Genomic DNA, 14921 nt, shown 5'->3' on the forward strand with positions numbered 1-14921 from the left:
TCTAGCATGATATGGCCCTATGTTGGAAGGTACATCCATCTTGGACAATCCAAGTTTGTGTGAGACCACCTAGGAAGAAAACAGTGCCTGACCCCAAAGGGCTGAAGAGGACGCCTTCCAAGTAATATTTCAGGTGGCTAAACACATCCCTTTCCATCCAGGTATCAAGCTAGGAATTGACTCATCTATTTGAAATGTGGGCCGCACGTTTCATAATTATTTGGGCATGTGCCAGATGACCCTCCCACAAGACTGCCAATTCCATTAATGAAGGCACCGAATCTTAATACTCAAGCCCCTCAAGGAGCCCTGTACAGGACTTAGTACATGGTAGACACTTCAACAGAATTCCACAGACCTGGATTAAGTATTGACATAAAATGAAATGGGACACAGACTGAGTCTAAAAAGAGGAAGAGGCATATGCTCAAATAACTATGATATATGGGAAAGGAATGGGGAAAAAAGGGAATATTTATACCAGGTCCTGCAATAGGTACTTTATGCAAATATGATCTTAATTGATTCTCACAACAACCCTGTGAGGTAAGTGTTATTACTACCCTCATTTTATAGCTGATGAAACTGAGGCAAATAGAGGTTAAGGGATTTGCCCAGGGTCACAAAGCTAGCAAGTGTCCAGTGTTCAACCCACTGTGCCACCACCTGCCTCCCATAAGGAATCACTAAATAGCTGCTCATCCTTTTTACCCATTGGGTCATTCCATGAGGTATTCCCAGGCTGTCCAATCCAATAAATATTTATTGGGGGGGCAGCTAGGTAGTGCAGTGGATAAAGCACTGGCCCTGGATTCAGGAGGACCTGAGTTAAAATCCAGCCTCAGACATTTGACACTTACTAGCTGTGTGACCCTGGGCAAGTCACTTAACCCTCATTGCCCTGCAAAAACCAAAAACCAAAAACCAAAAAAAATTTATTGGGTGCCTACCACTGTGGGTCCTAGTGATCCTTGGCGTGAGCATTTCCTTCTAGTACCATGTGAAATGTGGCCAAATTCACCCTGAGCCCATTGCTGCTGCCCACAGATAAACACTGAGCCTCATCTTGAAGCATCCCTCTCATCTTATTTCCTCCCATCAAGACTAAATCATAAGATCATAGGGTTTCAAACAAGAAGGAATCTTGAGAGATGCTCTAGTGTAGCCCCTCATTTTGCAAAAGATGAAACTGAGAATCTAAGAAAGTAAATGACTCCTAGCTATTGTTAAGGACTCCCCCAAACATGTCCTTTTGAGCTGCCGTGTTTTCCAGAAATAGTGACCCCAGAGTTCACAAAAAGGCCCTGAATGTGACATAGAATTTGAACCTAGTTCTCCTAAGTCCCATGTCCACTCTGCAGCTTCTACTATTAATAATACAAACATTAAACAAACAAAAAAATAAGGATAAGTGCAAAATCTTACACTTGGGTTAAAAAAAAGGTCACCCTCATGAGAACAAGACAGGGTGTTGTCTTTTTTTTTCCCCCCAAATACTTTGAAAAAGATCTGGGGATTATAGTGGGCAGCAAGTTTAATCAGTGTGTGCATCTCCATCTGAAGCAGAAACACCTGACTCTGCCAGGGCTCTCTGAGCACTGGGTCTTCCCTCCTCCCAGGTTCCGCTTACCTAGTGTTCTCTGCTCTTCGGCTTATGCACTGATGCAGGAAGAGATAGTCCTGAGGGGCACTGGTGGACAAGGCGGTCTGCGCATGGTTTGCAGGAGCTTCAAAGGTGAACAAGGTCGGCTGGCTGGAGTGCGAGGGGGCCGAAGATTTGCGCTCTCGAAGCAGGTGTGGGTTGGAGCTGTTGAGTTCGGCAGGGGAGGAGCGGGGCCCGTGACCAACAGAGGGGAGATTTCTCAGAGAATCTGCAAGAGGAGAAAACAAATACAAATGTATGTATATAGGTTTCTATGCAAGCATGGAATAGATTCGATCCAGTTCGATCAAATCAATGAACATCTTTCGAGATGCTGGAGGGGGTGCTCTAGATCGGGGCCTATGAATATCAGCTCTCATGTCTTTATCACCTTAAGCTTTATAAAACCACTTTGCTCACAACAAGCTTATGAGGTCTGTTGGCCAAAAAACAGTTACTAAGTTCCTACTCTGTGCCCTAAGAGGCGTGAGGTTCAGGGTTGGTGTGATGTTGTGGGGATGGTAAGAATGTGGGAGAATAAAGTTCAGGAGTACAGCCTGGTGGTAGAGAGAGAGAGAGACAGACAGACAGACAGACAGACAGACAGACAGACAGACAGACAGACAGACAGACAGGTAGATAGAGATAAGATTGATAAGATAGATAAAAAATGAATGAATAAAAGGATATATGGGCATATATATATATATATATATACACACACACATATATAAAAATATGTTGTTCAATTGTTTAGTTGAATATGATTCTTCATGACCCCATAAACCACACTGTGCATGGAGTTTTCTTGGCAAAGATAGTGGAGTGGTTTGCCATTTCCTTCTCCAGTGGATTAAGGCAAAAAGAGAATAAGTGACTTGCCGGAGGTAACACAGTTAGTATCTGAGTCTGGATTTGAATCCAGGGCTTGTTTCTTTCAGGCCCAACACTATCAACTGAGCCATCTAGCCATCCCAGATACATACATGCATACATACATATGAAAGCATAAAGATATGGTATAAGTGGATGAAAAATGTTCATTAGCCAATTTCACAGATAAAGAACCTAAATTTCAGAGATGTGAAGTGACAACCACTACAGTCAGAAAACTTGTGTCAAAAAACAGAATCTGAACCCAGATTTCTGCTAACATGATGCTGTTTCCACAACATTAGTGTATGGGAAAGTGTTCCCATGTTTCCCCCATGGCAGTGGGTTGCACTTTGGGCCAGCTCTAACAGTTAGGAAGCTCAAATCTACCTTTCTTCATCTCCTAGCTAGTTCTACCTTGGGGAGCTAAACTGAACAATCTAGTGATATAGTAGTTGTCTATCACTGAAGAACCGAACTAGAGTTCGTCACTAGTGGATTGTTTTTGTTTTGAAAGGTGAAGGAAGTGACCTAACAGTTAAAAAAAGGCCATCCTTAGCCATGGAGGAGTTGTTTGTGTGAATGAAGGAAGAACCCACCTCAAGGATCTCTGATGTCCTTAAAGTCAGTACTGAAGCATAATGAGGATATGATTTAATGAGGAAAGACTTGAGAAGTTAGATCAACACTATAAATAACTAACCATAATTCAAAAGGCCTGATAGTGAAGCATGCTACCCCCTCTTGACACACAGACGATGGACTCAGGGTGCATAATAAAACAAAAAATTGTGGACAATGCCACTATGGAATTTTGTTTTGCTTGATGATGCATATTTCTTAGCAGGATATGGGTTTTCTTTTTTCTTCTTCTTCTTTTTTCTTCCAATCAGGCAAAAGGGAGGTGGAAGAAAATAAACGCTTAATTTTGGTTTTTTAATGTTTTTAAAAAGAAGATATGTTTTTTCACTGATTACTGCACTGGTCGCAGAAATTTTGGTAGAAAGAATCACCACTGTTAACAAAAACTCATATTTGTATAGACTTTTACAGTTTACAGAACACCTTCCTACAACCATCTGTAGGGGTGGGGGTGGGGGATAATGAGGATAATATCACACCTATTTCACAGATAATGAAATGGAAACAGAGAAATTCACAGAAGAGTCTATAGCACTGCACCTACGGAAAGGAGCAAATTCCAGAGGGCAACTGTTTCCTCATACCCTTATGATCCCATACATGTAGATGAATTAACCCCTATGGGGAGGAGAAGGAGAGGTAAAGGGAAAGGGAGAAGGAGGGAAAGAGAGGGATTGGGGATGGGGATAGTACTGAAAGAAAGGCATTCTATCCCTTTTGATATTTACTAGCTTGAAATTTACCATGCAGAAGTCATTTAAACTCTTTGCATCTAGTTCCTCATCTGTAATGTGGGTATATTAAATACCCACAGAAATAACCTCATAGGATTGTTATAAGGCTCTTCTGAAATAATGTAAACTTAAAAGTACTATATAAAAATCAGTTGTTATTGTTATTTTTTCCTCTTTTTCGATGGATTTCATATAGATTTCTATATGGCCCTGGGAAAAGCTGCTATTCTCCTCTTATTTTTATGTAATATTCTAGGGATGAATGGATAAAATACCTGCTCTTTTGAACTTGATGTTTTTCCTGACACAATGTGTGAATTTGTTTTGCTTAACTAGGCATGTTTGATCCAGGGAATTTTTTTTCTGTTTCCCACCGCCCGCCCCCCCCCTTCAATGTGTTGGGGATGGGTGAGAGAGATGACTCAGGGGGAGATTAGATAGGAGGGAGAAAAAAAATAAATGCATGTCAACTAAAAAAATTGAGGAAACTGAGGAAGAGTTCAACTTTTTTTCAGGTTTACTGAAAATGTCTTTGGGACAGCACCTGCTGCAGATAACGCAGTCTTCATCCTGTTACTATATGATTTCTTGTGCTCTGTTTGGTTTAGCAACATCTATTTAAAACATCGTCCTTAAATTTTTATGGATCAACGTTCTGTCCTGACAACAGTGATCAATAGTCCTATCTTCCATAATGCTTTAGTGTCAGTGTAGTGTGTTGGGTGAATTCTTAATTTTCTGTATCTGTATATGGCAATTTTTCTTTTGTGAATTTAGGAATGATAGAGAGCTTCTTATACAGAATTCTAGCCACCAGATTTGTGTCTTGCTAAGTGCTAAATTTTGGCAACCTGCAGTCTGGTCTCTAGATTGATAACTAAGGGATCCTAAAGGACTAAACCTTTTGTAATTTCTGGTGTCCATGATCTAATTCTGAATTGCCCTCATAGGCAGCTAGATGGCGCAGTAGATAAAGCTTTGGATTTAGAATCTGGGAGATGTGGGTTCAATTCCTGAGTCCGGCATGTTCTAGCAGGGTGTCCAGCCCCAAAAAGTCACTTAAGCTCTCTCAGCCTCAATTTTCCTCATCTGTACAATGGACATAATACTTGCCCTACAGGATGTTGTGAGGAAATAATTAAATAATATATAAAATACTGCACACGCTAAAGTACGATACAAATGCTATTATCATAAAGTCCTCAGTTTTTCTTTTTTTTTTAAATCTCCATGACTCAGCCATTTGTTTGATGCTTCTTTGTCAAAATATTGCTATTTGAATTTGCATCGATATCTCCCAGGCCTTTGGATTCCATTTTTAGACTGTATTCATATCATAGGGTATATTTGGAATTAAACAACTCATAGTTATTACATTTGACAAATGCAGTGGCATGTAGATGTCTCCTAAGCTTTTACTATTGCTCTGCTTTAGGAAGCAGTTTTAGATGCTGTTCGAATAGTGCTTCTCTAAGTTTTAAACCTATTTATATGGTATTGATTTTTATTATATATAAATTATATTTAATATACCATTAAATTATTAACAAGATGGAGATAATATAATATAGAAAATATTTGTTGTTGAGTAATTTTATAGTCATATCCAATGATTCTTCATGACCCCATTTGGGGTTTTCTTGGCAGAGATACTGGAGTGGTTTGCCATTTCCTTCTCCAGTTTGTTTTACAGATGAGGAAACTGAGGCAAACAGGATGAAGTGACCTGTCCAGGGACCCACAGCTAGTGTCTGAGGCCACATTTGAACTCAAGAAGCTGAGTCTTCCTGACTCCAGGCCTGGCACTCTATCTGCTGTACCACCTAGGTGCCCCTTATGAATTATTAAATATTATTAAATAATATACATTAATATTTATGTCCTATTAATTTATTAAATTTATTCATACGCTTTAAGAACATTTATTAATCTTACTTCCTCCATTTTGACAAGGAAGAACTAGTGTCTGTATAGCTGCCTTAGGATGATGGGCTCTTTGTTCTGTTAACATTGTACAGGTTTTTGTTAGGAAATTTCCCAGATCTGTTGTGGCCCATTTTATCATTTCAAAAGTATAAATTAAGACTGGCATTTCATAGGGGTTAATTGCTCTAAATTTCAGGATGCTAAAAAGTCTGAATGATCACAGCCACAGCTTCCCCCTTGATGCCTTTATTTTCAATGTGCTTTGCCTGGAAGATGACCGTGGTACTTCTAAGTATCTGCTTTATCCAGTGGTTCAAGCTGACCTCTTAGGTTCAAGCTCAAACATTTCTGCTTGCCTGCCTGCTCCTCCCTCCCTCCCCCCCCCCCTCCCTCCCTGGTGTATGTTAAGAATTTTACACTTACTGAGTCCTGTGATATTTTGATATCATAGAGGAAAGATTCCATGAGATTAAGAAACTGATTAATATGATTTTCAGTGGATCCAGATACATTGGTATTACCCATGGACATCAAGTGATCAATAAGATGTTTTAGTATAACTCTTTCACTTGGAAGTTGGAGATGTGATAATAGTTTTAAAGCTGGGTAGAATTATAAGGGGCTTAAAACTATCTCCTTGAGAGATGTCAGATATTTCTATCAATTGTTCTTGCCATTAAGTTGTTGGTGGCATGTTTTAAATTGAGATCAGTTTTCCATGTGAACATCAAATGCTCTTATATTGTCACTATACTTGTATTTGTCTTGTGCATTAGAACCAAATGAATAAGCCATCAATGAGGCACTCTGTCAAAAGCTTTGGGATAACAAATTTGGGGATAATTGTTATTTATCTCATTCTTCTCTTTTTTATGTTTTTTGGATAGAAATGGTCCTGGGACGAGTCATCATTTGGCTTATTATTTTGAATTTTGATTTTCTAGGGACAATTTATCATTGTCGTTGTTATTAGGAAGAAGAGTCACATCTTTGGAGGTGTCCCAAAATTCTGGAAGGGCTATCACAGTGACTCCCCAGCTAATCCATGCTGATTGAGATGACATTCCTCACTGCCTGATTATGCCAGATGCTGAGAAGCCCATTATAACCCCAATAAGACATAATGATATGGTGGCTATGGGTTTGACATGTCATAGGAGAAGGTAATGTGAAAGGGGCAACATACAGTTCTAGATAGTCCAGTCTGGGCTCAGTGAAATGGAAAAGCAGGACTAGATACTCTTCATGATCCTTTCCAAGGGCAAGATTCAAGCCCAGCCATGTTGAACTTGTGAAAATCCATCATAACTTTTGGGAAAGTAACATTTGTTCCACTTTCCCCAAGAATGACCTAGCCTAAATATAGTGTAGTATGACAGGAGTGTTGGACTTGGCTCCAAGAAGACCTGAGTTTAATTCCCAACCCAGACAATTTACTAGCTATGTCATCACAGGCAAGTTGTTTAACCACTCTGAACCTCAGTATCCTTATCTGTAAATCAGGGATAACAATTCTGGCCTGCCTCTCAAGGACACAACTTTGTAAATCTTTAAAAAGCAGCTAGGTGGCGCCATAGTGAATAGTGCTCTGGGCCTGTAGTTAGGAAGACAACTTCCAGAGTTCAAATCTTGCTTCAGACTAGCTTTGTGACTCTGGGCAAGTCATTTAACCCTGTTTGCCTCAGTTTCCTCATCTGTAAAATAAGCTGGAGAAGGAAATGGCAAACCACTCCAGTATATTTGCTAAGAAAACCCCAAATGGGGTCACAAAGAGTCGGACACAACTGAGCACAATTTTAAAACTCTTTAAATAAATGTGTTATTACTATTAATGTCATAAGGCAGGGCTGCTAGTAATCGAAACACTCCTAAACTTGGGTTAATTACTCTCCTGTTTATCTACTGCATGGGGGATAGAGTAGCTGGACCCATACACTCTAGGAAGAGCCTACAGGTCCCTGAGGGAAGACATAGCCTCTCTGACCAATGACTGCATTGATTTTCAGGATGAATTCCCATCACACTTTCCTCAGTGACTTGTACACAAAGAGCATTAGGGAGACCGAATCTGGGCTCAGTTGCTCCATTAGTAACTGCAAGATGAACTCCCTAATAGCTGGTGAGAGGTGGCTCTTTGTGGGAGTTCTAGCTGGGGAAGGGGGGAACATTCTGTTGACTGAGCCCTATTGAGGCTACTCAGTCTCCTTTGTTGGAACTTCCTCCAACCATTTACCGTCTCTGGTCATGGGTGTCCTCCAAGGTCCTGTCCTGGGTCCTCTACTTCTCTCTCTACATTGTCTTCCTTGGTGCTCTCAACTACTCCTAAGGGTACCATGATTACCTCCATGCCCATGACTCCCAAGTCCATAAAGAGTGTCCCAAAACTCTGAGTGCAGTTTTAAGCTTTAGTCGCATAAACACACTGGAAGTAGAGCCCAATCTCTCTCTTGAACTCCAGTTCCACATCTCTGGTGTTAAGGGCTAAAATTCTAGCTAAACTGTCTAAAATATTTAATGAGTGGTTGCCAATAAATTATAAGCTTTAGCAAGAGTTAGACTTTTAAGCATTTATTAAGGAGAATAAGAATTTGGTAAAGAGAGAGAGAAAGGCTTAGATTCCTATCTATTAAAGGGAGAGCACATTTCTAGCTCCGCTCTCCACCAGAGTCCAAAGGGAAGAGCCTGAGACCGAGCGCCAGTCTCTTCCTTCCTCCTCCCACTACCCCGCGTCACTTCCTGACGCCAAAGAAAAGACTCCTGGTCTTGCCCTCAAAGACCTTCACTTCATGGGTGGAACTCTTCTACAGTAAGTCTCCAGCAGGTGGCGTCATTCCAATCGTTACACTGGATAACATCTCCACTTGTGTGTTCCTCTAGCATCCCAGACCCGGCATGTTTAAGAAAGACCTGATCATTTGTGCCTCCTCCAAAGTTCTCTACTTCTATTGAGACCCTCCCGGTCACCCAGGTTTGAAACCCCAGAGACATCTTTGACACAGTCCTGTCCCTTCCTGGCTCTCCTCTTCCCACTCCCTATCCCCATTCAATGTGGCTTTGAAACATTAAAATGAGTTAGAATTAGACAAGAAGAACTAGTTCCCTATTTTAAAGTGATATATTCATTATACTCAAAGGTGATGAACCCAAAGGTAACAATCCTAATTATCTTGAATGATGTAAACACAATTGCCTAGATCATTTTTAGTAAGGTATACGTCTACAAAAGGAAGACCTGAGGTTTTTTGTTTGGGGGGGGCGGGCAATGAGGGTTAAATGACTTGCCAAGGGTCACACAGCTAGTAAGTGTCAAGTGTTTGAGGCCAGATTTGAACTCAGGTCCTCTTGAATCTAGGGTTGGTGCTTTATCCACTGTGCCACCTAGCTGCCCAGGTTGGGAAGACCTGAACTCCAATCTGTCTCAGATGTTTCCTATCTGTGTGACTCTACGTAAGTCACTTAATCTGATGGCCTCAGTTTCCTCATCTGTAAAATGGAGATAATAATAGCATGTACCTAACACACTTGCTGTCAGGACTAAATGAGACATTTGTAAAGTGCTTAGCACAGTGGCTGGCACATAGAGTAGGTACTTATGCAGAATACCAGAACCAGAAGAGAGTTTGGAGAACATTTAGTCTAATTCTCTCAATTTCCAAAGAGGCTCAAAGGGATAGCGGTTTTCTGGGTCCCACGATGTGCTGAGTGAAAGAACTGGGAGCAGAACCCAACTCCCAGGCCCCAAGTGCCATTCCCATTCCCATACTGCACTCAAGGCAAGGCTGGCTCTCCTGGGATTTGAGAGAAGCTGGGAATATTCCCCAAAGACCTCAACTCTCACTCCCCATTGAGGCCTACAATGTTATCATTCAATTCAACCAAAATGTATTAAGTATCTGATATGTACTATGCTTAATGTGGATCATATAAAGATTTCCTGCTCTCAGGGAGTTTATAGTCTAAGGAGGAAAATGGTGTGAGCAGAGAAAAGCATAATACAAGACCACATGTGGCAGGAGTAAAAGACAGACAAACCCAAAGGGTACCAGGGAACTGTGGAAGTGGGGATATTAGGGACAAGAGATTTAGCTGGTAGGGAAAGGGAATCAGGAAGGCTTCATGGAAGAAGGGGTGTCCAAGGTGAGATCTGACAGAAGGGGGGGAAACACAACCCAATGGGCAGAGATAAGGAGTGAGTATATCCCAGGCCCAGGAGGAGGCTAAATGAATGAACAGAGGAGGGTAACACAGATAACTAAGAGTTAGAAGGTGGATCTTAGAACATAGATAGCTTCTTCTCACACTCCTTTCTCCTTGACACTCTTCTCTCTAGGTTTTTGGAACACCCCTCTCTCCTGGTTCCCCACCTAGCTATCTGACCACTCCTTAGTCTCCTTTGCTGGATCTTTATCCAGGTCATTTCCACTAACTGTGGGTATCCCCCCTGCCCCCCCAATCCCTGCCAATCTGCCCTCTTCTCTTCTCCCTATACACAGTTTCACTTGGTGATCTCATCACTGCCATGGATTCGATAATCATCTATACTGATGAATCTCAGATCTATTTACCCAGCCCTAACCCCTCTCCCTACTTCCAATCTCTCATCTCTAACTAGTTATCCTATATACACCTTATCCTAAACACATCTTAAATTCCATGTCCAAAACTGAACTCATCATCTTTCCCCTAACATTGTCCCCTCTTCCCCGCTTCTCTATTACTGTCGAGGGCACCATCACCCTCTCAGACACCCCGGGCTTGCAACCTAAATGTCACCCTTGACCCCTCCCTCTCTCCCTCCCCCATAACTAATCTGTTCCCAAGCCCTCTTGCTTCTAACTTCACAGCACCTCTTTCAGACCTCCCTTTCTCTCCTCTGACACTGTAAGCACCTGGGTACAGGTGCCCATTCATTACCCCATGCTTGGACTAGTGCAGGCATGCGTGGTCTCCCTGCCTCTTGTTTCCCCCACCTCCAGCCATATTCTGTTCTGCTAGCAAAGTGATCTTCCTAAAGTGTGAGTCTGACTAGGTAGCTCAGTGGATAGACTGCTGAGCCTGGAGTCAGGAAGATTCCTCTTCCTGGGTTCAAATCTAGCCTCAGACACTTATTAGCTGTGTGATCCTGGGCAAGTCACTTAACCTTGTTTGCCTCAGTTCCTCATCTGTAAAATGAACTGGAGAAGGAAATGGCAAACCACTCCAGTATCTTTGTCAGGAAAACCCCAAATGGGGTCACTGAGTCAAACACAACTGAAAAATGACTAAACAACATCTTGCCCAGCATCACACAGCTAGTAAAGGCCTAACTTCTTCTCTTTCATGTCGGACAACTATACAAAGACCAACAAGGGGAGTTCAGATAATCTGAAGGGCATATTTGAACTGAGGTCTTCCTGATGCCTGGCCCAAAGCTCCATCCCCTGTGTTGCCTAGCTGCCTTAGCATGCCTGGCGCATAGTAGGTGCTTAATAAATGTTTGTTGACTTGACTTGAAAGTGAGAACACAGACTTAATAGTCCTGAAGGGAACATCAGAAATCCTTTCCTTACATAGAAGGAAAGTAGAGGCCTAGAGAGGCTGGCAGGCTTGCCCAAAGCCACAAACTAGCTAGGGGGAGAGCTAGGATTAGAACCCAGGTCTCCCAGCTCCCAGCTTGAGGCTCTCCCCAGGTCACTAAACCACTTCTTATATTAGTTTGAATAAATATCACAGATTCCCGCCCCCCCTCCCCCTCCTCTCATAGAGGAGGGGTCAGTATGAGAAAAAGCAGAGGTGGGAGTAGGAATAGGAATGAGGTCTTGCCTAGAATGACGAAGACATCAGAGAACATCTGGACAGTGGGGAAACTGTCCTGACTGTACAGAAGGTTCACTTCTGGGAAAGAGCATAAGGGTGGAATAGTGACAAGAAATTCACCAAAAGACCCACTTCCTGAGGTTTCCTGGAGGCCACACAGCATGGTAGAAAGAACCCCAGCCTTGGGTATTGGAGGAGACCGAATTTCAAGTCTCAGATCTGCCACTGAATGTGTTATGTGACCTTGAGCAAGTCTCATCACCAAGCAAGAGTTTTAGTTTCTTCACCTGCAAAATGGGGATAATTGGCCTTGCTCTACCTCCCTCATAGGAGTCTTCATCTGTGACCATCAAATGAGATGGGGATGGGAACTGCAGTTTTGACTTAATCAGCATAGAGAACTCCAGGATAAGGAAAGCCCCTCTCCTAAGGCAGGTTGCTATCTTCTCTGCCAACGAGTGGGAGCTGCCTAGTGCAGTGAGAGGCTAGGGGACTCACACAGAATCAGGCAGTTGGCGTGTGTCAGAGGTGGGACTCCCTGGATCGAGGGCCTGCTGAGATAAGGGATAGCACAGACCTTTGTCAATTGTAACAGGCTAGGTCAGTGTGAGCTACTGTCGTTGCCAGTTATCAGGAGATGAAGGAAAGGTGAAGAGATGGGCTTTGGCCTAAGCAGTGGTATTTTTCCTTCCATGTGGACAGCCTGAAATTATTTTAGTGCCTTCTCGGTGCCATACATTCCAAGCTTTTACACAATGTTCTCTTGCTTATCACAGACAAAATAATTACTCAGCCCTTGGAGACTCAGGCTCAGAAGGCAGTCTTTCTGGTGGTGTCTGAGGACAATGAACCCCTTGCCCTCACCTCCCTTGACCCCTGGCCTCTGACCTCTGACTTGATGAGGTGCTAGGTATACTCTGCTCCTTCCTGATCTGGATCCCCTTCCCTAATCATCTGGATTGAGTTCTAAGTGCTACGGCACCGTCTCCTGACTAGCTCCATTTCAACGCTAACTCCTATTAAAAGTTAAAGGGTCCCTTGAGGAACTGTGACCCTAGCCCTGTTGAGGTTCAGGGCTTTGTCATACCAGGCCCTGCAAGGTCAGAGCCAAAGTTAAGCAGCACAATGCCTGCGTGTAGCATTTACTTAATATTTATCGACTGACTGATAGATGGTACCTTAGTGGTCTCAGAGTTGTTAAAAGCACCAACACCTTGATTATTGGCTCTGACACTGATCTTGGATAAATCATTCTTCTCTGAGCCTCAGTTTCTTCCTTTGTAGAATAGGAATATTCACACTTGTACAACCTGCCTTATAAAGCTGCAGTAATAGAAAACCAAAACACTGTCAATTATAAAAACGCAATCAATTTGGGAATTCTTATTTCTGCCCATTTCTCTGTGCTCCAGGGCCTAAGAGCCACATAAAGTAGGTGTTCTGAGATCTCTTAGATTACATCCAAGCCAGGAAGCCTTGGGCTCAGTTTCGGCTGTACTGTTAGCCAACTGTACCCCTTTGGTGAAGTCAGGTCTCTCTCTGGGCCTCAGCTGAAAAATGAGAATTATAAAGCACGCCCTGGCTACCTCACGGAGACAGTGCAAGGCTCAAATCAATCAACAAGCATTTATTAAGCATCTACTAGTGCCAGGCTTCAGTGAAGAGAAGCCCTCTAGAAGTATGAAATATTATTAAGAATTACTTTGACCCAATAAACCTAGGGAGGGGACAATGAAAAGCTTGTTAAAAATAAGTTAAACTGTCAGTGGAATGGTGTTTGAAAGGAGACCCAGGACCCAGGCCTGTCTCTGCTACCGATTCCTTATGTAACCTTGGGCAAAGTCATTTCCCTTTCCTGAGTTTCATTTTCTTTGTAAAATGCGGCCACTGGTCTAGAGAATTTTGAAGTTCTCTTCTAGCTTGGACATAATAAGCCCAGGGCTGGAGGTAACACTCAAAGGCCATCTAGCCCCCCATTTTACAGAGGAGGAAACTGAGGCCCAGGGAGTTTATATAACTTGCAAAAGGCTACATAGGTAGTAAGCATCAAGGTAGGCTTATAGACTTTGAGAGCCAGTCTGCTCTTTTCACTGTTTTAAGGTCCTTTCTAGCAATGCCACTGTTCTATGTTCTAAGGTCCTTTCCATTTCTAACATTCTATGTTCTGTGGCAAGTAAAACTATATGTGGTGGCCCTATTTCTGTCCCAAGTATAGGGAAAATTAGCTGGGGTTTATCATATAATTGTTACTTAGAAATGAGAGGCTACTGTACCAGTTTGGGGGCATTAAGCATTTATTAAAGTATTAGTAAATATTAGTAAAGAGAGCGTGCATGGTTCTGAAAGATAGGAAAGCCTAGTTGGAAATAGAAGAGAGAAAAGAGAGATAATGAGGAAGCCTAGAGGGCTGTGTCGGCTCTCACCAAGTTCTGGGGCCAAAAGAGAACAAGTGTCTGTGCAAGCTTGCTGTGGGCAGAAGCAGAGCCCACCCATACACATTGTTCAAAACTAATTGGCTAGCATCACTCAAATCTATTGGTTCACTGGATTTGAGGGTGGTTCGGAGCAGTCATGATGATGTCAGAGGCCAGAGAACAGATCCTCCGGTGAGGAACAAGGCTTTCAGGTAGGTGTGGTTTTGAAAGAGGTAACTTCCTGATTCTGGGCTGACCTTAAGAAATGTCAGACCTGGATCTCTGAGGGGGGGACCCTGGGATTCCCCAAACCCCTATTATTAATGATTTTCTCACAGTTCTAAAGACTTTTTGGGGAGGGAAGCAATTGGGATTAAGGGATTAAGGTCACGTAGCTAATAATGTCTGAGACTGGATTTGAACTCAGGTCCTCCTGACTTCAGCGCCAGTGCTCTATCCACTGTGCCACCTAGCTGCCAGTTTAAAGATGTTCTAAAATCATTCTTTATGTGCCTTTTTAAAAAGCGTTTGCTGGAAAAGGGTAAGTGGTGGAGCCAGGAAGAGAAAAAACCCAAGGTCTTTAGCATCCCAGGCTAGAGTCATCTTCTAGCCTAGAACAAAGATAGTCAGGGGATGCCTGACCTAAATTGGTTTTCCTTTAAGCATTCATGCTTCCCCACCCACCCTCTCCCTTTAACAACTAAGTCACTCCTCAGTTCTTCTACAATCACCCTTGGAAAGGGTAAAGGATAAACACTGCCCTGTGTACAAGTACTTTCCAGGCTGGGAAATGTTCTGAAGCTGACAGCCCAGCCCAGCCCAGCCAGCCCAGCCACTAACACACCCTGTGATAACAGCAGCAGGAAGCGGGGAGAGGGAGGTAGAGAGTGCATG

General features: G+C 42.7%; 1 protein-coding gene across 2 annotated transcripts in view; it reads right to left on the reverse strand.

The window, feature by feature from the left end:
- The window catches only part of GAB2 (GRB2 associated binding protein 2), a 251707-nt gene that overhangs the window by 27813 nt on the left and 208973 nt on the right, over positions 1-14921 (reverse strand). For both annotated transcript variants that reach the window (XM_043993203.1, XM_043993204.1), the window contains exon 3: positions 1631-1871. In XM_043993203.1, coding sequence (XP_043849138.1) covers positions 1631-1871 — 241 coding nt within the window. The remainder of the gene's footprint in view (positions 1-1630; positions 1872-14921) is intronic.

The sequence above is a fragment of the Dromiciops gliroides genome, chromosome 3 (genome assembly GCF_019393635.1).
Source record: "Dromiciops gliroides isolate mDroGli1 chromosome 3, mDroGli1.pri, whole genome shotgun sequence".
In the NCBI taxonomy this organism is placed as follows: domain Eukaryota; kingdom Metazoa; phylum Chordata; class Mammalia; order Microbiotheria; family Microbiotheriidae; genus Dromiciops; species Dromiciops gliroides.